The following is a 23,992-nucleotide window of genomic DNA, read 5'->3' on the forward strand; positions in this document are numbered from 1 at the left end:
GGCCACCGCGAGTGTGTGTGTGTGTGTGTGTGTGTGTGTGTGTGTGTGTGTGTGTGTGTTGAGGAGGCTGGAGGGGCGGAGACGGAGCAGAGGCTGGGGCTCCACTGTGGAAGGGGCAGGAACCCTGCAGGCTGGGCCTCAAGACACAGGTGTGGTGCCCATGGACTGGCCTTGATCCCCTGCCACCTCCAGCTCAGGAGTCCCTAGCAAATGGCCCAAAACAGAGCCCAGGTTTCCCTTCACCCTCCCCTCATCTTGAGCCCCGCCAGGCGTGGTGCCATGCCCCACCTGCACCGAGAAGCAGCAGCCTGCCTGGTCCGAGCCCTCCAGCTGGCTCTCTACTGGCGCTGACAGGTCCCTGCCCCACCATTTCTCGGCTCTTTTGCTCTCCGGCCCCAACCCACCGGCTCCACACCCCAGACCCTACTTCTTTTCCAACTCCCAGACCTTGCTCTCAGCAGCTCATCTGTCTCCAGCACGTCACTCTCTGCCCCTCTGCCAACCAACCATTCCTTTGATATTCAAACAACCCGGGGACCCTCTGTCTCAAAGTAAACCTTCTCTGTCTGGAGGGGCTGTGGTTAGAGGTCCGATCCCTCCAGCCCCTATCTAAGGAATGTCCTCAGGTCACTGGCCCCTCTGTTCTGAACCTGTCCCACCCGGTCAATCCGCTGGCCTCTGTGCTCTCTCTTTAGCTGGTGCCTTCCCTCCCTGCTCCTCACTACCTGTGAGAGCAGCTCAAAGCCAAGCATCCCCATCCCACCTGCCAGACTGTCGGAGACCTGTCACCCAGGTGCCAGGGAAAGGTGTCTCCCTCTTTACCTCTGTGGTCCACAGAACCTGCCCCACTCCAATGCCAAGGGCTCGTTTCTTTGTAGATGCCTGTGCCCCTCCCCTGCAACCCGGTCTTGCTCCTTCTTCAGCAGCCTGTCCTGACTGATCTCCCCACTCCCCCTGCCGAGCCCCATCTGCTCTGTCACGAGGGCTCCTAGGTCAGTCTTCCATAGCTTCCAACTCCTGTTTATCAGAAGATCCCTCTACCGTTAGGAAGCCTCTGTGGCTCCTTGGGTGCCCATCTCACACCTGAGCTCTGCTTACCGCCCAGCGCCTCCAGAGCCTGCCTCTTTCCCCTTTCTTAGTGCTCCCCGATATATCACTATTAATGAAACCCTTCCTGGGTCCAGAAAAGTGCCCACTCCTCCTCCCCAGGCCCTCCCTGACTGCCCTGCCCAACCTGATCTGACTTTTACCTCTTTTGACCTCCTCACCCTCGATCATGGTGTCTTTTTGAATCAGGAAGATCTAGATTCACTTCCAAACTCCACCCCTTACTAGCTCTGGAATCGTGGAGGAACACTTGACTTCTTGGGCCTCTAGTTTCTTCAACTGTAAAACAGTATGTGCACAAGTGGGTCCTTAAGGAGGCTTCACAGGAAACCCTATGTGTTGCCTACTGGCACACAGATACTGCACAAATGGTCATTTAAATCACAGAACACACCGGGCGTGGTGGCACACACTTGTAATCCCCGGCCTGGGGGGCTGAGACAGGAGGACTGTATAGGTTTGAAGCCAGCCTCAGCTACTTAGTGAGGCTCTCAGCAACTCAATGAGACCCTGCTTCCAAATAAAGAATAAAAAATTGGGCTGGGGGTGTACCTCGGAGGTAGAATGCCCCTGGGTTCCATCCCTAGTACCACAAAAAAATAAATAAAATAAAATAAAAAATAAAGCACAGGCCACACAGAGTGTGCACCTAGCTTGCCATGAGGGACACCAACCGCTCTTCACAGGCTGCCTATCTTGATGGGTGTCGGGGGTGCCCACCTAGGTCCCTCAGGCCAATCCCACCCAGGGGTCAGGTGTGAGGATAAGTAGCATCTTCTTCTGAAAAGCCCTATGGGCTCCTAGGAAATGAAGAATACCAGAAAATAATGGGCCAGCTGATGTGTGTGTGTGTGTGTGTGTGTGTGTGTGTGTGTGTGTGTGGTCACTCTCCTTTCAAACTAATGTCTTCAGCTGTATTTGCACATTAGAATTCCCTTGGATACTGTAGGAAAAAAACTGGTATCAACGCCGGGCTTGGTGGCGCACGCTTGTAATCCCCGCGCTTGGGAGGCAGAGACAGGAGGATCGCGCAGGTTCGAAGCCAGCCGCGCGCGCGCAGGTTCGAAGCCAGCCGCGCGCGCTGGCTTAGGAGACCCTGTTTCCAAATATAAAAAATGTAAAAAGAGGTCTGGGAGTGTAGCCCGGAGGTAGAAGGGCTTCCAGGAACCCCAGTACCACCAAAAAAAAAAAAAAAAACTGGTATCAAGAAAAGGCCCCTCCTTCCATGAAGCCGGACCCTCAGGGAGTGAGGGGAACCCAAGCTAAATATTAAGCCTCTTACAGATAGGGCGCACCTTGGGTTTCTCTCAAGGGCCCCTGGTGCTTGTGCACAGGTGATCGAGCTCAACAATACTCATGAGCTGGTTGCACAATCATTCTTTAGCCTTTGTTTTTTTAAAATTACAGAAAGGAAATGTTAGCACAACTTCCTTGGTAACACATTCATGATCTGAATGAACAGGATAATTATGCAGGCTAATTATTTTAAGTATGTTAGTGAACCATAAAGACCATAGGGGAAGAGGTGATGAACGAGAGGCGATACTTGAATCAATCAAGTTTGCTAATTACTAGCAGCTCTGGGGAAGGCTGGGTGAAGCAGAAATTGGAATAATTGGTGCAGGAATTTCAATGATGCATATTCTCCCTGCCCCCAGTTAGCACAAGTAATTGAAGCTTGGAGATGCTTACACAGTTCAAATGTATGACAGGGCTTGGCTATGCAGGGCAATTCAGCAATTTGGAGATTGCCAGCTCCCTTCCTCTTCCTTCTCCTTGTCCCTGCCTCCCTCCTTTTAGCATCTCCAGCAGACACTGGGACGGCACATCTACCCAAGGAAGAAAGTCTGGAGTCTGGGATACAAGGTGGTAAACACACTGTCTTACATGCTTAGAGTCAAAGAAGGGATGTGTGCATGTGTGCCGGCACATGCATGTGTGCAAATGTGTATGTATGAATGCACACTCAAGTCTGTGTACTAGCCTGTCCTCTTTGGGTGATAATGTAAAATGATGGTCAAGCATGCAGCTCTCAGTTCAGTCACCCAGGTTCAAAGCCTGACTTTGCAACAGACTTAGTAGGCTTAGGCAATTGACTTCCTTGCCCGTAAAAAGTGCAAGGTACAGCCCAGCACAGGAGGCTGATGTGAGGAATTAAGGAAGTTATGCACTTTACAGACTGAAGCTAAAATCCAGGCCATAGAAAATGCTCATGTTTCCTAGCCATTTCTCTCTTAAAGATAGCACTATGCTTTATTTGAAATTTAAATGGACTTTTTATTTTTTGCCGTACTAGGGATGGAACCCAGGGGCTTTCTACATCCAAGCCTCCCCAATGCTGGGATTACAAGCATACACCACCATGCCTGGCTTTTTATTTTTTTATTTTTTATATTTTAGCAGTACTGGGATGGAACCTAGGGGCATTCTACCTCTGAGCTACACCCCCAGCCCTATCTTTTATTCTTTATTTTTTTAAACAGGGTCTCACTGAGTTGCAAAGGGCCTCACTAAGTAGCTGAGACCGTCCTTGAACCGTGATCCTCCTGTCTCAGCCTCCCAAATGTTGGGATTACAAGCGTGAGCCACCATGCCCAGCTTATGCCTTGCTTTTTAAATGGACACTTTGTGTGTGTGTGTGTGTGTGTGGTACTGGGGTTCCTGGAAACCCTTGTACCTCCGGGATACACTCCCAGACCTATTTTTTAATATTTTTATTTGGAACCAGGGTCTCTTAAGCCAGGGTGGCTGGCTTTGAACCTGCGCAATCCTCCTGTCTTCGCCTCCCAAGCGCAGAGATTACAAGCGTGTGCCACCACGCCCGGAGAACGGAAACTTTTTAAAGCTATGATATGGAAATACTCGAAGGCTGCCTACAGGTACCTTAAAAATTCCAACACACCCCACTGCCATCCCCAGCTGCTGGTTTTCACTCGGTCCTTCACATATCTGTTCAACAAATGCTCACTGAGCGACTGTCATTGTACCACAGACCCTGTGGGGTTCTGAGACGAGGGTGGACAATCTCCATCCTCAGTGAACTTCAGGTTTAGAAGCAGGGCAAATACATCAGCAGTCATGATGCGGTGGACATGCCATGACAGGTATGATTATAGAGAAATCTTTGAACTCAGAGGGTTTCCCTTTACCTGGAGCCCAGAAAAAGAGAGGCTTTGCCAAAGATAGTTGCAGCTAATCTGAGACAACCTGAAGAACACTTGGATTCATAGAGACGTAGTAGAAAGATGAACTCTGCAGTACAAAGCCTGGGTTCTCCATTCCAAGTTCTGCATCTTACTGTGGATTTGGGTAATTTCCTTAGGTCTAAGCCTCAAATTCCTCATCTATAGAATAGATATAGAAATATGCAACCTGAAGCTGGGCGCAGTGGCACACGGTTATAATCCCAATACTTGGGAGACTGAGTCAGGAGGATCGCAGGTTTGAGACTAGCCTCAGCAACTTAGCGAAACCCTGTTTCAAAATAAAAAATAAAAAGGGCCTGTGGTTCTAGCTCCAAGATAGAATGACCCTCTTCTATGGAACCACCTTCCAAGGGTGGGTGCATATCTGGCCAGCCCGCCCTGCAGAGGGCAGCCAAAGAGCAGCTGTCTACAAGGCAGGAGTAGGTGATGCTTGGGCTACAGTGTCAACACTAGCAGCCCCAAAGCCCCAAATGTTGAGATGGAAGGCAGGGGAAGAGAAGCCAGCTGCGGGTGGGGCCAGCTCTCCCATGCCGACCTCTTCCAGAGCAGCACTCTAAGCTGTTAGCAAGTTCTAAATGGGACCTCGCTCTCCAGAGTATTCGATGGTGCACTTACCGAGGTAAAGCCCTCTTTACTTCACAAACGATTAGCTTGAGTTTAACTTACATGGATACTCAGTACATGCCAGGCCTCTGTGTATGAGTGAGACTGGCTGAGAAATTCAAAAACAATAAACGTAAAGCAAGCAGCGTCACCCTGGCATGAGCGTGTATCCTCCCACCTCCCCTAAGCCAGGGGGCCATGCCATTTCCAAGAAGGTGTTCCGCCTACCTTTTAAAGTAATATCAACTGTTGTTATTTTAATTATATATATTATGGGGCATAGTATGATTTGATACATATATGCTATGTATAACCATCAAATTAGGGCAGCTAACATTTCCATCTTCTTAAATATTTATTTATTTATTTATTTATTTATTTATTTATTTATTTATTTTTGGTGGTACTGGGGATGAAACCCTTCTACCTCCGGGCTACACTCTCAGACCTATTTTTCTATTTTTTTATTTGGAAACAGGGTCTCTTAAGCCAGCAAGGCTGGCTTCGAACCTGCGCAATCCTCCTGTCTCTGCCTTCCAAGTGCGGGGATCACAAGTATGCACCACTATGCCGGGCTTAAACATTTATTTTTAATTATAATTTTGGTGGATTTCCAGGGGCATTCTACCTCTGTGCTACACCCTAGTCCTATTTCCTATTTTAGTTTTTATTTTGAAGCAGGGTCTCACTAAGTTGCTGAGGCTGGCCGTGAAACTTTGATGCTCCTGTCTCAGCCTCCCAAGTACTAGGATTATAGGCAACGGACACCACGCCCAGCTTGGTTTTTTTTTTAATTTTTTGATTAACCTGTAATAATGGCACACATTTACGGGGCATAGTGTGAGATTTTGGTACCATGTGCAATGATCAGATGAAGGTACTGAAGGTTCCTACCTTTTCCCCTGGAGTGACTGAGATCCTCCATACACAGTGAGAGTAAGAAGGGTACCCATTGGGAAAGCCAGGTGCAGAAAAGTTTCCTGTTGTGTCTTGCAGGGTCTCCCCACATGCTGCACAAGAAAATGACAACGTTGAGGCTGGCGTGCGCATCTGCTCCCCGGCCGAGCAGTTCCTTTCCCAGAGCCCCTGGACCCCGCTTTACCACCCAAGCCCTCAGAATGGCTGGCAAGTGGCAAGTCAGGCAGGTCGACCATTTTTCTGACTCATAAAGCAAAAGTAGCATCCGGTGCAAAGAATAACACCCAGGGACTTCTGCTAAGGCTCTCAGGACTGAGCACATCCCAGAACCGGACTTTGAATCTCAGCTCTCCAGCCAGCTGTGTGGCTGTGTGCTGGGCCTTGGTTTTATTATCTGTCAATCAGGTTGTCTCTCGGTGTATATGAAATCATCTGCATTAGATAACAGGGGACACTAACTGCCTGGCACCCAGTAAGTGTGCCCTACATTGGCATCATGATGATGCTTGATGATACATCCATGGCGGGAGGACTTGGAGTGCAAGTCAGGGAAGCAAAGAGAAAAGAAATGCTTTGAAACTTATTTCAGCTGTTAGCTTGAATCTTCTCTCTCTCTCTCTCTCTCTCTCTCTCTCTCTCTCTCTCTCTCTCTCCCCCTTCTTCCTCTTCTTCTTCTTCTTCTTCTTCTTCTTCTTCTTCTTCTTCTTCTTCTTCTTCTTCTTCTTCTTCCTCTCCTCCTCCTTCTCCTTCTTCTTCTCCTCCTCCTTCTCTTCCTCCTCCTCCTCCTCTCTTTCTCTTTCACTCTCTCTTTCTCCCACACACACCCCTCTAAAAGAGCTATCAAATAGTAAGTAAAACAGACAAAAATGCAGATGCTCAGGAGGCTAGAATATTCTCTAGTGTTCTATTCTACCCTTGGGTGTGTGGGGTGCTTGGTAATGTGTCTAAAATGGAAAACCCGTATGTGAAAACTACTTCCCCTAGGGGGTCCTTTTAAAAATGCATATCTGTACCCTGGGAGCTGCAGATTGTTTGGGATCTCCCAGAACCCCAGAGACCAAAGACACTGGCTTGCTGAGTGACCCTCCTCTTTGCCCCCCACCCCACCAAAGTGTGAGGAACAAGCACCCTGAAAAATTTCTCCTACATGTGATTCAGCCTTTGCGTGGCAACAGCCTTAGCTCCATATTTTTTGGGAGCTACAGGAAGGGATACATGGAGAGCTGCCCGTCACTGGCCTCAGGAAATCCTGGCTATCAGGGCTTCAATATCACATTACCGAACAACTGCCAGGCATCATGAGGATTATGCCCGGCAGTCAACACCCCCGAGGGTTCCGTGGAAATTATTTCAGAATAACCATCAACATTCTGCAAGAACAGATATATTACTGTGTGACTCCATGGTATTTACCAGCTGCCTCAAACTCTTTGGGGAAATAAGCAGCTATACATTATAACTAAATAAATACGATGGCATTTCCCAGGGAATGCTATAAGGTTTCCCTTTAAATTCAGCCAGTTATATGATATGTGTGTCCTGTATTTCAGCCCTAACATGCCCCCAGATGAGTGCAAGCTGGATGGATGTGTTTTCTAGTTTTGTGGCAATGTAACCCCACTTGGCCCTTTGCAGGCTCCACAGTCCTCCGTAGTAGGGTACGGTAACAGCCCAGATTTTCTCCAATGGCCCTCCATTTGGAAGAACTTACTGAACTTGTTGGTAATTGAACTTCCTTCCATCATCCCCAAACCACCAAAGTGGGTTCTGTCCCACCAGTAGTAAAAAAGAAAAAATCAGCTGCTGAGACCAGTGCTTTGCGAAGATGTCCAGCAGTTTGGAGGGCACTATCACGCTTCCAGAGCAGTGGGGCGGTACCAAAGCCAAAGGGGCCAATCCACGGCAGGGAACTGCTGGGCGGGCATTTGATCCAACCCCAGGGTATTGCCCAGGGCTCAAGGCAGACTGCTGGTCACTGGACACCATGGGAAGGGCCTCATTTACAGCACTGAACTTCTTCCACCCGGAGCGCTTTGGATAGTGACCCCCATCCTCCTAGAGCTCCCCCTCGCTTTGTCTCCCCACCGACTTTCCAGTCCCACAGGAAGGAGAGTTGCTCTTACTGTCATGGGGCCACACTGCCTTGGCCTCTTCCCCTCCAGTCCCCAGGCTTTGCCAGAGAAGTCTGAGGACCCCCATACATCCAGCATGGGCTCTGAGACCCGTGATTCTCCTTCCCATTTTTGGTTTTTACACTGTCTCACACCTCCTAAGAGAAGGCTACCAGAAGTACCGGCTGCCGGAATGTAGTCCTTTTAGATTCCCCAAGCTATCAGTCCAGCGAGGAGGCTGTTTGCAAACATCACAGATGCAGGGAGGCGCTGGGAATCCCCGTGGCTCAGTTACCTGGGCATTTGTACAGCTTCCTGGCTTGAGCTATGTCGCCCTGACTGAGGCGCACACGCTGGCCAATGGTTGGCCTGACGCCATTGTCATCCCGGCGGGGGAGGATGGTGTCTAGGAACACTCCTCTACAGGAAGGAAAGAGAGAGAGAGGGAGGAAGAAGAGTCAGGGCTGCAGGTCATGCACACTGGGATTTCCAGTGTCTGCTTCCTCGTCCTGTGAGGGAGTGGCTCCCTTCGCCCCGCTGGCCTCGTAGCATTTCGTATCCTCAGCTGACTGACTCACTTTCCTGGGGGAAAGTGATTGCCAATATGCTCTGCCCTGTAGGCAGGAGCCGACTGTACTGATGTGCACTGAGCATCCCATGGAGCCGGGGGCCCCATGCCGCATGAGGCTGGGAGTGGCTTTTGGGCAGCCGTGGGGCAGGTGATGTGTGGGGCAGCCCTGCACACGTGTGGATGGGGCTTGGGGCCATTTCAGGGAGAGCCGGTAACCAGCACAGTGTGCATGAGGGCTGGTCATCCACCCTGCAGGTGGAGGGTGTGTGAATCCGATTTGAGGGTCTTGCCAGTCAGACAGGCAATCAGATGGACAGTGAGACGAATACAGAGAACAAGAGGATGTCAAAAGAACCCAGGCCTGGAGATTTCTAGGCCAGGCCTGGCTTAGCAACCCAGGTGAGCTTGACAAGCCCCTTCCCTTCTCTGAGCCTTTCTGAGCCTCAGGTTACTCCTCTGTACAGTAAGGGGTTGGCCTACATGGTTGTGGTGGCCCTACCCAGTATTAATGTCTGATTCTTCTCCTAAGTGATGATATCTAAAAATAAGAGTTGCATTTCCAAAACACAAGTGGAAACCCGGGATGCCCAGCTGAGAGCTGGCCCTCCCATTTACACCTCCACGCTGGCCTGACTCTTCCACTGGCTCTGCTGCCAGCCGGGGCCTCCTCCTCCACCTGCAGACCATCTGTCTAGGGCCTCTCCTGGAGCTTTGGGCCTTGCTTTTGACCGGCCCCTTCTCCAGATACCACCCATTTCCTTTTTTCCTTACTTTTTTTTCTTTTCTTTTTTCTCTTTTCTTATTTATTTATTTTGTACTGGGGATTGAACCCAGGGGCTTTCTACCTTTGAACTACACCAATAGCCCTTTCTATTTATTTTTAAAAAAATTTTTGGAACTGAGGATTGAATCCAAGGGCATTCTACCTCTGAGCTACCCCCCCCAGCCCTATTTTTTTATTCTTTATTTTGAAACAGGGTTTCTGTAAATTGTGGAGAGCCTCACTAAGTAGCTGAGGCTTCGATCCTTCTGTCTCAGACCCCCAAATACTGGGATTACAAGTATGTACCACCACACCCAGATTCCTAGTGCTTTTTTTTTTTTTTTTTTTTTTGATGGTACTGGGGTTCCTGGAAGCCCTTTTACCTCCAGGCTATGCTCCCAGACCTATTTTATACTTTTTTTAAAATTTGGAAACAAGGTCTCTTAAGCCAGCACGGTTGGCTTCGAACCTGCGCGATCCTCCTGTCTCTGCCTCCCAAGTGCGGGGATTACAAGCATGCATCGCCACGCCCGGCTTCATAGTGCTTTTTAAACAAAACAAAACAGGGTCTCGCTTAGTTGCCAAGTGCCTCAATAAGTTTCTGAGGCTGGCTTCGAACCTGCAGTCCTCCTGTCTCAGCCTCCCAAGTACTGGGATTGGGATTACAGGCAAGTGCCACCATGCTCATCCTGTTTTCTTCTTTCTTAACTGTGTTTTTGGAAAGAATTCTCTCTGATACTGGCCTCTCCCCTTCACTCCTCACTCATCCTGTTTTCTTCTTTCTTAACTGTGTTTTTGGAAAGAATTCTCTCTGATACTGGCCTCTCCCCTTCACTCCTCACTCCGAGTGCCACCTGACCCCACCACGATGGTCTCCACACACCTACCGAAGGGTATTTCTCAGTCTTCCCTTGTCCTCTCTGGAGCCCTGCAACCTGTCACCTCTTCCCTCCTCACATTCTTCTCTCAGTTCCCAGATCACTGCTCTCTGAGCTCAGAGACAGGAGCCACCTCTGCTAGTCGGCTCTTATACTGCACTGTCTTTTTTGGAGGGATGGTAGCATTTGTCTTCTCTGCTAAGAGTAAGCTCCTCCCGCACAGAAACTGTCCTCAGGGATCAGAGCAAAGCAGACTGCAAGAAATATTCCTCGGATGAGATCCTGCAGCCAAGATAGGGCAGCGTCAAAGTTATTTGCAAACTAGCTATTTACATTTGAGAGAAAATGCTGAAATGTATACCTAACCTGGCCATTCGCTGGCTTTTTTCCCTTTCAAACACTCTGTTTCTCTAAACTCTTTTTTTTTTCTGTTTTTTTTTTCCTGGTTTCATCATTTTGTTATCTTTTCAGTTCTTGCACATGCTTGCTTTTTTCTAAACTAGACTTCCAGCTCACTTTCTTTCTCACGTTAACAGGCAAGAGTCTAGACTGCCTGCTGATTTCCTCCCAGGCTCCCTGTGCCCAACATCGAGCTCTCTGCTTTGGCTTTCTTGAATGCCCACTGCCTCCCTTCTGTGTCCTCTAGAGAAACTTCAGCAGAATCCAGGGCCTCCCATACTGCCTTCCCATTTAAACCATACGTGGTGATTCTATGAAAATTCTAAATTCAACTACCAACTACCATAAGAACAGACACTTCTGCTCTAACAAAAGATGTTTATTTGTAATTATTTCCCCCAAGAAAGAAAATTTGCAGCACAAACATAAGGGTTCCCACATCGTCTAAGCAGTCCGGGCTCACAGCCCTTGCTGGTGACCGGCAAAGTCATGAGCAGGCCTGGCATTCACACCCATAGGAGTTCCTCTGTGCCAGGCCCTGGTTTGGGCACTTTATCTGTATCAACTATTTTAACCTTCATTACACCTGGGTGGCAAGTCCATTACCACTAGGCATCCTACTCTACAGAAAGTAAGACAGCCAGGTGCGGGGCTTATGTGATTTGCCCAGGGGATGGCCAGCCCTGGAACTCAAGCAGGTCGAGAGCTATCCCCAAGCTTTTTCTTCTTTCCCGTCAGTGTTTCCCACTGCCCAGGAGCCATTAGGTCACACTGTGCATCCATTCAGTGATAGTGTTAAGAAAACAGAGACTTTGAGCCCTGGAGACTTCAAGCAGGCACAACATTGCTCACACTCTGTCTTTGGAGCTGGGACATCCCTGCAAGTCCCCAATCTGCCAGCGAGATAAAGGTGCTAGGGTTCTGGATAAAGTCGAGGACATAAAGCACCCCTGCAAGGCTCCTTCCCCTGCCATGGAGGACAGCTCCTAGCACTGACTTTCTGCTAGACTGAGACAGGGTTTGGCAGATGCCTGAGGGAATAAAACCATCAGCTCAGAGTTCTCCAAACAAAGACGGCCCTGTACTGGGGAACTGCCTCCTCATCTCCTGGACCTGTGCCCAACATAACTTCCAATGACACCGACACTGTTCCCCCACAGCCTGGGTCCAACTGAGAGGGGAGAGGGGACCGGCAGTAACCGAAGGGGATAGCCTTGTAAGGAGACAGCTCAGTCATAAAGAGAAACAAAGACTGGGTTTCCCATCAGCAGAAAAAGCCTTTGCACCCAGGTGAGCTTCTGTTCCGCAGACTATTTTCTGCCTTTTCATAGAAACAAAGACAAGGTGCAGTCCAGCACCAGAGTATATGGGGCCAGAAGTAAGGATCTGGAGTTAGGGAGTGTAGAAACTTTTGGAAAAAAGGGCAGAAATGCCCTCCAGTAAAGGCTCATAGAACAAGATCATTCTCTGAAAATCCATGCAGAAAAATGGCAGAAAGGGCAATGCAGGTATCCACTTGCAGCAAAATAGATTTACAAAAACCATTCTGAATTCTGGGGCAGGGGTAAGAAGATATCAGTGGCAGACTGTTAAAACAATGAATCACACTTCCTAATATCTGTATCTCGTTGCAATATGAACTTACCACCCCTCTTTAAGAGGTAGAGTCTAAGTCAGGAACCTGAGTCAAAGCATGCCTGCAATTTCAATACTTGGGAAGCTGGAATAGGAGGATCACAGGTTTGAGTCCATCCTCAGCAACTTAGTGAGACCCTGTTTCAAAATAAAAGATAAAGTAGGGCTGAGGGTATAGCTCAAAGACAGAATGCTCCAGTTCCAAGTCTGAGCTGGCCTTGTGGGGTGCTCTGACCAGTAGAATGTGGCATAGAAAATATCATGCAAGTTCAAGAGCCTGAGCCCTATGAGGCTTACAGTTTTCAGCTGCTCTCCAGGAGCTATGTCCTCAAGCAGCAAAGAACCTAGGGGTGGCATCAACTGCCAGACCTGTGACTGGCTGCCCTGGACTCCCTGGTCTAATGGAGCTGTCAAATGACTGTTGCTGTGTGAGCAATCCCAGGCCTTTCTTCCCAGAGAAGAAGCCAGACAGACCCAGCATCTCAGAAAAAAAAAAACAATAAGCTGCTGTTTTAAGTCACTAAGTCTGGCCTCAAATTGTTCTGTAGCAATAGATAAGGTAGCAGTAGCAGACCGGAAAATCGGCCTCTGAGGGAGCTGCCCACTACAACAGGTGCTGTCATAGAAACAAAGTCTCCCTCCTAGGGATTCCAGGTACCTTAGATGAGAAATGATTGCTGCCTGGGCTTGGCCCATGGATGGCCACTGGTTCGTGCTGATAAGATGGTTTACACTGACAATAGCATCAGTGATGTTTATCTCCTGAGGGGCAAAAGGGATGGGATTATGAGCTAGAGATCACAGAAAAATATAGTTTTTTTTAAAAAAAAGAAAGAAGGAAAACAAAAAAGAGGCAGAGAGAGAGGGAGAGGGAGAGAGAGAGAGAGAGAGAGAGAGAGAGAGAGAGAGAGAGAGAGAGAGAGAGAGCACGAGCTGGGCTTGGTGGCACAGGTTTGTAATCCCAGTACTTGGGAGGCTGAGACAGGAGGATCACAGGTTCACAGCCAGCTTCAGTTACTTAGTGAGGCCCTCTGCAACTTAGTGAGACCCTATTTCAAAATATAGAATAAAAATAGGGCTGGGGGTGTAGCTCAGAGGTAGAATGCCCCTAGGTTCTATCCCCAGAACTGCAAAGAAAAAAAAAAAAAAGAATTGCGGAGCTGGAAGAGCCCATGTCTGGCCTGGGTCTGGAGCTTTATGTAGGGCTGGCACTGAGCAGGCCCAAAGACCACGTTGCACTTCCTAAATCCCATTACATGTCCTACAAGGGGAGACCTGCAGATTCTCCTTCCCGAAGTGATCACGCATTTATGATATGTGGAAGAATTGCAATGAGAATAATGGAAATTTCTTCCTTTTCTTATTTATTCCCCAGCACTGCCGACCTCCAGGCCCCTTTGAATTCACTTGTTAATTTATTCACTTAACAAACATCTATTGGACAGTACTGTGTGTCAGGCACCCTACCGGTGCTGGGGACTAAAAGAGAATGAGATAGACTCTGGCCTCAAGGATCTGTCTACAGGAGTGAGGAATGCAACCGATGAATATTAACAGGTGGGCCCAAAGTGTGAGCTTCTCAGCTGGGGCACCTTGAAGTTGGTTCCCACACTCTAACACTTGGTTTCTGTGTAACAGCCTGCAGCCCTAGGGTGATGGGGAACACTCAGTTATACCTTGCATCACTTTCCAAAGTGATGAGTCAGCCCAACACCCACACACCACCCCGACATATGTGGGGTGTGCGCTCATCCCGCCTGCGCCGATGGCTTCCTGAGACTCCATGCAGAGACCCAGAGAGGCCCCTCAAGTCAGTCTCCCACGCTGGGAGAGGAGGCCCCAACAGCCTCGGATTTCTTATAGAGCAATGGAGGAGTCATATCCATCAATCTTCCCCCAGCCACACAGATGTGAAATTGTAACATGAAGGTTTCAGCTGGAAGGGGTTCAGAGAACACCTTGTGTCCCATTTCAGGAGTCGGCCGCCCGGGTAGGGGAGATGCAACCCACCACAGAGCTGGCCCAGTTGCTGTCAACAGCAAGGTTCATGGGAGAACTAGCTGGAACTAGTCTCCCTATTCTCAATTCAGTGGTCTTTTTTTTTGTCATAACATAGTGTCTTTGAAGAAGGGCCAGGAGGAAAGCAAAGAATCCAGTGGCTCAAAGTGCTATCAAAGATGCTGAGCCGGGCATGGTGGCACACGCTTGTAATTCCCGCACTTGGGAGGCTGAGACAGGAGGATCGCACGGGTTCGAAGCCAGTCTCAGCTGCTTAGTGAGGCTTTCAGCAACTTAGTGAGACCCTGTTTCCAAATAAAATATAAAAAAAAAAAGGTCTGGGAGTATAGCCCGGAGGTAGAAAGCCTCTGGGTTCCATCCCCAGTACCACAAAAAAAAAAAAAAAAAAAAAAAAAAAAAAGATGCTGGTTTGACCAAACTACCCTGCTCCTGCCTAAGTGCAAGAGAGGTCAGGACTGAGTCAGCTGTGTAGTCGGGAGTGTGTCCTGGAGAAGTTGGGATGCTGACATTTACCAGTCCTATAACCTTGTCAACAGGGTGCCTCCAGCAGTGTCACCAAGGAACCAAAGTGCCCTGGTGACTAATTTCTCTTTCAGTTCAGACGCTGTTTCCCTAGCCAGTGGCTCTCTTTAATCTTTATGTGCATGGAGATCCACAGAATGGGATTGTCTCCCTCTTTGCTGTGTCTTCTAGGAAGCACAGGGCAGGATTTGCTGCCAATGCCAATGAAGTACACATGATTTGACAGCATGTATTCAATTTTATTCAGTTTAATTCAACACAACTTTCTATTCTTATTGTTCCCTTTCTTTCTCCCCCTCCCCATTTTTTCTCAGTTCTCCCATGTGTGTTTTGGAAGTTATCACAAACCTTTTGTGGGAGAATGATTGAATAAAAAAAAAAAAGAGCTGGTTTTAAGAGGAGACTGAAAAGGATGCGCTAAGAGAAAAAAATATTTAGACATCTTTAACTTGGGAGTGGGAAAGACCTACAAAAATGAGACTGGGGGGGAGTGAAAGTTCTATGTGGAAAACATTATGAGGTCTAGGAGCATGAGCAGGACAGAGAATACTCAACATCTGTACAGTTCACCAGAACAGATCCTGCTGATGTCAGCCACAAACAACTGGTCCAGCCCTACTTGGGTAGGTAGCTTACAACATTTACCACCTGCAGGCAGGAAACCCAGATCTCTGTTCTCACTGCACCCCCAGCGACCTGTGCACAAGTGAACTGGCCACAGCATTGTCTTCTTTACCTCTAAAACGAGCCTGTGATTTATAGCCCTCTTATCTCTGACACGTCCCAGCTCCCAATAAACCTAAGCTTCTCCAGGAGGACTGGTGAGCACCACCATGCTCATAGGAGGACATGCTCTAAATCATCCCCCCGCCCACTGGAAATTTAGCACAGAGCCTCTAAGTTATTATCCCAGCCAACCTCTCGATAATTTCCCCTTTCCAGTTTGCTGCTTGTGACATTGGGGCTGATGGAATGCCAGCTTCACAATGGGATTCAATCTTATTAGCGGGAACCTGATTAGATTATATTTCACTGCAGCCAGAGGCCACAGTATTTCAAGGGCAGACAGGCTGGCCATGCGAGAAGCATGCAGAGACCTGCTCGCTCTCGGCGGGCCTCAGGAACCTGACCCAAGCCTGCGGCAGGCACAATAAAACACAGGTAGCACAAGCATGGTTCCGACCTTGAGAAGGTGTTCCGGGCGTAGTGCATGATGCTGTCAAAGTCGTATGTCTCTCCCAGAGAGCTCACTTCCCCAGCTTCCATTTTTAAGAAATTATACTCCTGACCTGTGATACAACACTCTGTTAAGGCCTTTGAAAACCAAGGCAGCACCTGGAAGGAGGCAGAGGATGGAGAAGGAGGGCCCATAGCAACTTCCCATGGCTTGAAGCCCCATCTGTCCAATACCAGGGTGCGAGGTGCTGTTTCTAATAGATTAGAAATTAGAAACTTAGAGCAAACCCTGTGTTCTCCCAGCCCCACCACCCCACGCCCCTCTCCAAATCCCACTTGAAAACCTTCAACTGTGCTTGCAGACAAATTAGTGCTAATTAGATAAGTTAGATTTTGCTTATCCTTCCCACCCCCGCAAAATTTTTAAACTAAAATCCAAAAAAAAATCTTGAACTTGCAATTTAAAGAAACAAAAGAAAATAAAACAGAGCATTAATTTCAGTTCCCAATACTTCACAATTTAGACTCTCAAAAGCATGCTTAAGGCAACTGTATAACTCAACCAGTGACTCTCCTGTTCAGTATCAAGCCTATATCAAATTATTTAACACGTAGATATTATTTTACTTAAAAAAATCAAGGCACATTATCTGCCTTGAGGCAGGGTGCTTCTAGGCAGAGGCATTGTTTTGACATGTGCTCCTATTTTAATTATATTTGCAATTTCAAAAAGATATGTTGCCCAAATCAGCAAGAGTGCCTCATGACAGCATCCATGAGAACTCTATTTTGGGTTGATTGGCCCCAATGCTACAACAGTATTCTGGTTGATTCTTTTCCATTTTAGGAAATAGGATTAGATTTCATTGTTCTTTATTTTTTTTTGGAAAATCATTATTTTGCTTCTGTTCTAACCTATGAGCTTCAGCGGTGAATTCCCAGGAAGGCCACTGGTAGACAAGTTCCGGCGATAAACACAGACAACTGGGTGGCTACCTCCATATTTCGTAGTTGGCATTGGTCAGTTCCCAGCAGGTCCTCGCCTTCAATCCCCACTACTTCACAATTTACATTCTCAAAAGGATGTTTAAGGCAACTGCATAACTTCCTGCTGACCCCATGGATGCCAGCTTCCTGGCTGGAGGATTCCAGACACCACCCAGGCCTCCTTACCTGGCTGGATGTTTTCTCTAATGATGGTGACATGTTGGTCTCTATCCGGCCGGGTGTGTTCATGCCAGAACCCAACCACGTGGCCTAGCTCATGAGCCACAATGCCAAACTTGTCGCAGTTTTTCCCAATGGATATGGCCTGCGGACCCCCTCCTCGGCGCCCAACGTAGGAGCAACAGCTGGACAATGATAGAAATATGCAGGTCAGCCACACAGATGTGTGTGTAGGTGTGTAGAAGAAACAGCAGGTCAGAGGTAAAAGTGTTCTCATCCACCTCCCACACAATGCAGAAATTTCCTCCAAAGTGCTGCTTGACTTTTTGATGGTCATGAGAAGCTGAAGAGAGAAATGGCCCCCCGCAGGAAATAAAGGACATACCACACCCTTCCCTCCACCTCAGGTGCCGAGTCTGCGGGCCGTGGATGAGGACAGGGAAAAGAGAGAGAGAGAGCAGGAGGAGCCGTTGAGTATCTGGAAGGCACGCTTTGTGTGCCATCGTCAGAGGAATCTTAGAGATGACTCCCTTCTGGACATGATTCTTTTTTCAAGGAATATGTATTCGTGATTCCTCATATGTTGGCCAACGCTGGTTTTGTCAAATTATTTTGATAAAGGTATGAAAGGAAATTGAAATGGTCCATTACTGTACCACCCAGGTAAGGTCTACTGAGCATTTTTTTTAAATACATGAAAAGAAGCATGGTGGCACACACCTATAATTTCAGTATTTGGGAAGTAGAGACAGGAGGATTGCAAGTTTGTGGCCAGCATCGACAACTTAGCAAGGCTCTCCACAACTTAGTGAGATTCTGTCTCAAGATTTTAAAAACATAAAGTAAAATAGGGCTGGGGGTGTAACTTGGAGGTAAAATATCCCTGAGCTCAATCTCCAGTATGAAAAAAATGAACATATTATAAAAGATCGAAGTCTCTCATCCCCACATCCAGTTTTTTATTTTTATCCAAAGCTAAACATTGCTGACAGACTCTGGGATGTCCTCCCAGGCAATTTTAAGATAGACAGATAGATGGATAAGATATAATATAAAAATAGATATCTTTACATATAATACGTATTTAAATTACACAATATTCTGTGTACATTGTTCTTTATCCTGTCTCTTTCCCTCAATTTAGAGATATTTTTATACATATAGACCTCTTTTATTCTTTTCAGAGTAACATAGTACTACATTTATTTCATGGTACTAATATTTTATAGTACTAAAATTTATCTCATCAGTCTCCTATTAATGCTCATTTAATTTTTGCTTTATAAACTGCATCGGAGAGAAATAAAAAAAACAACAAAACAAAAGCAAAACAAAGAAACAGAGGAACTCTTGCTTGTTTGTGGGAAAGTAAACCCCTAGCAATGGGAGTGATGGGTAAAAGATATGTGCATTAGAAATTTTGATTATAATAAAAAAGCTATAATATTTCCCATTTAAAAAACTATCAAGCTATTTCATATGTAAAAAAGCAATTAATTTTTGGTTATTAATTTTTTGATCAGTCCACCTCAGTAGAGTCTCTCAGGGAAAAGTTTTGCCTCATTCCTGCCAATATTCATACTGCTCTTCATTCTCTTATCCAGTTATATTACTAAATATTTCTAAAAAACATTCAATAGTGGTGGTGACCATAAACTTCTTTAACGTGTTCCTCTTTCTGACAGATATGCTTCTGGGATTATCATCAATGTTGGCTTTGGGGTTTAAATTATATACATATAAATGTATTTTATATGTATATATGAATATATATGATTTCTTGCAATTGATATCCATTTCTCTGCTATCTTGTCTACTTTTTAAACATTAAGTCCATGTTGAGTGATACAGAGGCCTAGCATGTACTAAGATAAGCATACGACTTCTCTCCTTTGGCCTATCAGTCATGCGAGCAGGATTTCCTGATGGTGAACTGGTCTTGTGTTCCTTAGCTATCCTGTATAGCAGCCTATTCTTCTCCTCTATTGCAGGATTCCAGTGTTTTATTTAGGATTACGCATGATCATTCACATGTGAAATAAGACTAATTTACTTATTACTGGTGTCTTCTGTCACTTCAAGGTAGCAATGTTAGCCATGATGGTTTCTGAAAGGAACCTGGAAATGTTCTTTCTCAATGCTCTGAAAAGTTTCAGTGGTATCAGAATAATCTGTTTCTTGAAGGTCTAAAAGAATTCCCCAGTGAAGCTCTGTGCTTTGGGGAGATAAATTTTCTACTCCATTTTTCAATTTCTTTCAGAGATATTAATCTGTGCCAATACTTTGTATTTACCCTGAAGTCATTTACATTATCCAGACTTTCACATTTCTTGCCCTAGAATATCTCAAACCACTCTTTTATGATTCTGCTATATCAATGGCTATTTCTCCTTTTCCATTTCTGATTTTGGATATGTCTGTGCTGTCACTTTTTTGTGTAAGTTAGGCTAACAAGTGCTTTATCTTTTATTTATTTATTTATTTACTTATTTATTTATTTATTTTTATGGTACTGGGGATGGAACCCAGGGGCATTCTACCTCCAAGCTACACCCCCAGCCCTATTTTTTATTCTTTATTTTGAAACAGGGTCTCACTGAGTTGCAAAGGGCCTCACTAAGTAGCTGAGGCTGTCCGCAAACTTTGATCCTCCTGTCTCAGCCTCCCAAACGCTGGGATTACAAGCGTGGCCACCACGCCTGGCTAACAAGGGGTTAATATATTGCATTTTGTATTTACTCAAAGAACTCACTCTTGGATTTATTAGTCCTGTAATATATTACCTTGTCTGTTTTCTTGTGCTCTAATTAGGTTTATTTAGTTGTTGTTTTGTTTATTTCACTAATTTTGAGTTGAATATTTCATCATCATTCTTTTTTTTTTTTCCTACCCTCAAGCTACACCCCAGTCCTTTTATTTTTTGTTTTGAACAGGGTCTCACTAGGTGTCTGAGAGTCCTGCTAAATTGCTGAGGCTGTCCTTGAACCTTCAATCCTCCTGTCTCAACTTCCCAAGTACTGGAATTACAGGTGTGTGCCACCATGCCCGGCAAATATTTCATTGTCATTCTTAAGTATGGATGTGGATATTTTCTGGACATACTTTTAGCCTTATCTTTTTCATTTTGAACTACAGACATTCTACAATTTTAGACATTCTATAATTTTAATCTTTTTGACCTAAGAAGTATAAAAGGTAGGTGGAGAAAATTTTAACTTACTAGGTAGTGCTAATTCTATTTTTGTTATCATGTCCAGTTTTATTGCTTTGCTATCTGAGAATATTTTAATGTTATTTCTCCCTTTTAGAATCCATTGAAAGCCGGGCATGGTGGCGCATGCTTGTAATCCCAGCATTCAGGAGGCTGAGACCAGAAGATCGCGGTTCGTGGACAGCCTCAGCTACTTAGTGAGGCCCTCTGCAACTCAGTGAGACCCAGTTTCAAAATAAATAATAAAAAATAGGGCAGGGTGTGTAGCTTGGAGGTAGAATGCCCCTGGGTTCCACCCCCAGACCCACACACACACAAAAAAAAGAATCCACGGAGATGTCCTTCATGTTTGATAGACAAGGTATATAAGCCTTCCAGATGCACTTTTAAAGGATGTCACAAGGACAGACCTACAGAATCAACTCTGTGTTTCTCAAATCCTCTATGAACTTCTACTTACTTTTGGTCATCTTAATGCTAACCTATTCGGGCTGCTAGAAGTGAAATAAATCTTCTTCTGCTGCTGTTTCTGTCGATTTCCCCTTGGATTCCCTGGACTTGTTTTATAACTCTTACTGTTACACTATTTGGTGTATAAATATTTGTGGCACTTATATTCTCACCAAAGCTTTTACTTCTTTCTTTCTCATTATACAGTGTCCCACCTTTTTAAAATAAATATTTTCTGACTTTAGAAACAGAAACCAGGCTGGGGCTCTAGCTCAGTGGCAGAGTGTTTGCTTAGCTTGCTAAAGCCCCCGAGTTTCATCCCTGGCACCACAAATATATAAAGAATGAAAACCAAAATAACAAAAGCCTTGTCTATAACTGAAATTGTGATATCCACTTCATTTTTACTAGTGTTTGCCTGTAGTTCTCCTTTCCTTTTGCTTTCAAATCTTTCTGGATCATTTTTTTTTTTCAGTAATCAGCTAATGTATAGAACATGCCAGTTGGGATTTGAATTTTGACCCAAGATGGTAACCTTTTTCTTTCAGTAGGAAGATATATCACACATTTTTTAGCTGAACAGATACTAATGGCATGCAAAATTTTGTATCTATGTACATCCACTGTGTGTGTGTGTGTGTGTGTGTGTGTGTGTGTGTGTGTGTGTGACTGAGGATTGAACACAGAGAGATCTGCCTTTGAGCTACACTCTCAGCTATTTTTTTGAAACAGGGTCTCATTAAGTTGCAGAGGACCTAAGTTGCTGAGACTGGCCAAGAATCTGCCTCCCAATTACTGAGATTAAAAGCGTGCACACCACACCTGGCTTACATTCATTCTTGAGGGAGGACAGGCAATAGCTTCATCAACTATCCATTTCTCAGTGGGGTCACTGACCCCAAGAGGTTAAGAACCACATCTCTCAGTCTTTCCTAATACAAAATCGCCATTGCTTTCCTGGTGACAGGACCCACTAGGAATGAGTCCTCTTGGAGCCACTTTCTGAACCCACCTGCTTTGCCAAGGATTGTGATTTCACTGATGATGAGGAGAGTGTCCAGGAAACTCAAGACTCCTGTAAGTCACTGCTTACTGGAAATACTTGGTACTACAGAGAAGATTCAAGACTCATGCACCCTTGGGTCGGCTGCCTCTGATTCTGCTAGCCTCTTGCTTCTGCGTACTTACCCACAGGTCCTGTAACTGAACACGATGAAGCTTTCCTCGTCCGTCCTCTCTATGAAGGTCACACAGGTGTGCTTCTCCCAGTGTCTCATGGCCTGCTTAAAAATGGCCCTCTGGCTGCCTGAAAGGACAGGGCAGGTGCTGGCCACGTCTCACCTGGGGCCAGGCCTTCCTGAGGTGCTTATGGAGCTCTGGCTTAAGACAAAGCTGACTCGGATCTCAAAACCAAAAACTTGCTAATAATACTGTAATGTTTATTTGAAGCATAATAAGAGAGCATATTAATTATCACCACCATTCCCACACATACACCCAGAAGACTAACCAGGGGTGGTGCCAGATGTGTTAATTAATTTGATTGTGGTGATCATTACATAGCGTAATGGCATACCAATTTATATTGTATGCCTGGAACAGATACAATTTTGTCTATTAAATTCTTTTAAACATTTGTATGAGAGAGAGAGAGAGAGAGAGAGAGCGAGCGAGAGAGCGCGCAAGCAAGCGGGGACACTAGGGATTGAACCCAGGAGCATTCTACCTCTGACCTGCACCTATTTAATTTTTAATTTTTTAATTTTTTAATTTTTTAATTTTTTATTGGTGGTACTGGGGTTCCTGAAAGCCCTTCTACCTCCGGGCTACAGTCCCAGACCTATTTTTTATATTTTTATTTGGAAACAGGGTCTCTTAAGCCAGCAAGGCTGGCTTCGAACCAGTGTGATCCTCCTGTCTCCGCCTCCCAAGCGCGGGGATTGCAAGCGTGCGCCACCACGCCCAGCTTATTTTTTATTTTGAAACAGGGTCTTACTAAGTTGGTTCTGATGACTCAGAATAGAAATACACTAGGAATAAGGATTTCCCTTGCGAAAGATACAACATACCTTTTCTGAGTAGCCAAAACTTAGCTGTCTACTTTTTTTGAATATCTTGATACGTTTGGTTCAAACTGTTTATAGCGCAATTACTCATCAAAACAACAGTCCTACTAATTGCAGAAAAACATAGGATCCTTGCTTAATTCTAATATATATGATGAGTTCATTCTGATGGAGGCAGAATAAATCTTAGGTAAGAAGAGCACACCAGACCTGAAAGAACACAGCTAAAAGCCCGAGAAACAATAGCCGCTGTTCGAAATTCTCTACTTTGGTTCTTTGAGTGCACACATTTCTCTGCTGTTGGAATGAGGAGAGAAGGCTCCTGGTGGGCAGGGTGAGGGCCTAGTCATCGTTTTATCCCAGCACCTGATTAGGTGTCAGGCACTAGGGAGTTGTGGGTAATCACACCAAGGAGAGAGGGAGGGGCGGCCTGTGTGCTCCACGCCCCTCCCAGGCTCCAGGGGCCCACGCACCACGTGTGTGCTGTTCTTCCACCAACTGGCTTGTCTGCGGCTTTCAGTGGTTGTGGCAAATCATCAGGACACCTGCATTTGCCAAACACCTCTTAGAATAGAAGTCACAGAGCCCAGGAGGTGAAGGAGCCATGAAGGGCGCTCAGAGGCTGGGAAGCCCGCTGGTGTGGCTTTCCACTGGCTCCCCCCCACTGCCCTGCGGGTCACTGAGTGCCTCAGTGGTGCCAGGCCCTGTCCTTGGTGCTGGAGATAAGAGGACTGAAACAGGCAAGGGGGGGATTCCCAAACCCCACAGAGCTTGAGCAGAGGTGAAATGTAACAAGAAATAATAAGGGAAGTAATTTCAGGTCATGGGAAGTGCTGCGAAGGTTAGAATCAGGACATAGAATATCTTGTGGGGCAGTGGGGAAGCAGAGGGACTTTCTGTGGACGTGTTGCTTGACTGGAGACCTGACTGATGAGGAGAAGCCAGCTGAGCAAAGCCCCTGGCGAACGGAAGGGCAAGTGAAAACCTAAGTGGGTGCATGTTCCGGGCCAGGAGCCCGTGAAGCTACAGGAGGAGAGAGGGGGAGAGAGAAAGAGAAAGCAAGAGACTAGGCGAGGGAGCGAGGTGGGAGGGCTGGTAAGCCATGGTGAGTCATTTCAGAGGCAATGGGGAGCCACAGAATGATTAACATATTCTAAAGATGATAATGCTAAAAGCCAATGCCAATTGTG

The 23,992-nt window shown here is 46.2% G+C and overlaps 1 protein-coding gene across 1 annotated transcript in view; it reads right to left on the bottom strand.

Moving 5' to 3' along the window:
• The window catches only part of TLL2 (tolloid like 2), a gene marked incomplete at its 5' end in the record, with an annotated part of 130,478 nt that overhangs the window by 28,124 nt on the left and 78,362 nt on the right, over nucleotides 1-23,992 (bottom strand). The window contains 5 exons of the mRNA XM_080693686.1: nucleotides 5,811-5,926; nucleotides 8,241-8,365; nucleotides 15,916-16,021; nucleotides 17,082-17,260; nucleotides 21,925-22,038. Coding sequence (XP_080549812.1) covers nucleotides 5,811-5,926; nucleotides 8,241-8,365; nucleotides 15,916-16,021; nucleotides 17,082-17,260; nucleotides 21,925-22,038 — 640 coding nt within the window. The remainder of the gene's footprint in view (nucleotides 1-5,810; nucleotides 5,927-8,240; nucleotides 8,366-15,915; nucleotides 16,022-17,081; nucleotides 17,261-21,924; nucleotides 22,039-23,992) is intronic.

The sequence above is a fragment of the Muscardinus avellanarius genome (assembly GCF_963383645.1).
Source record: "Muscardinus avellanarius genome assembly, chromosome: 4".
NCBI classification, from domain to species: domain Eukaryota; kingdom Metazoa; phylum Chordata; class Mammalia; order Rodentia; family Gliridae; genus Muscardinus; species Muscardinus avellanarius.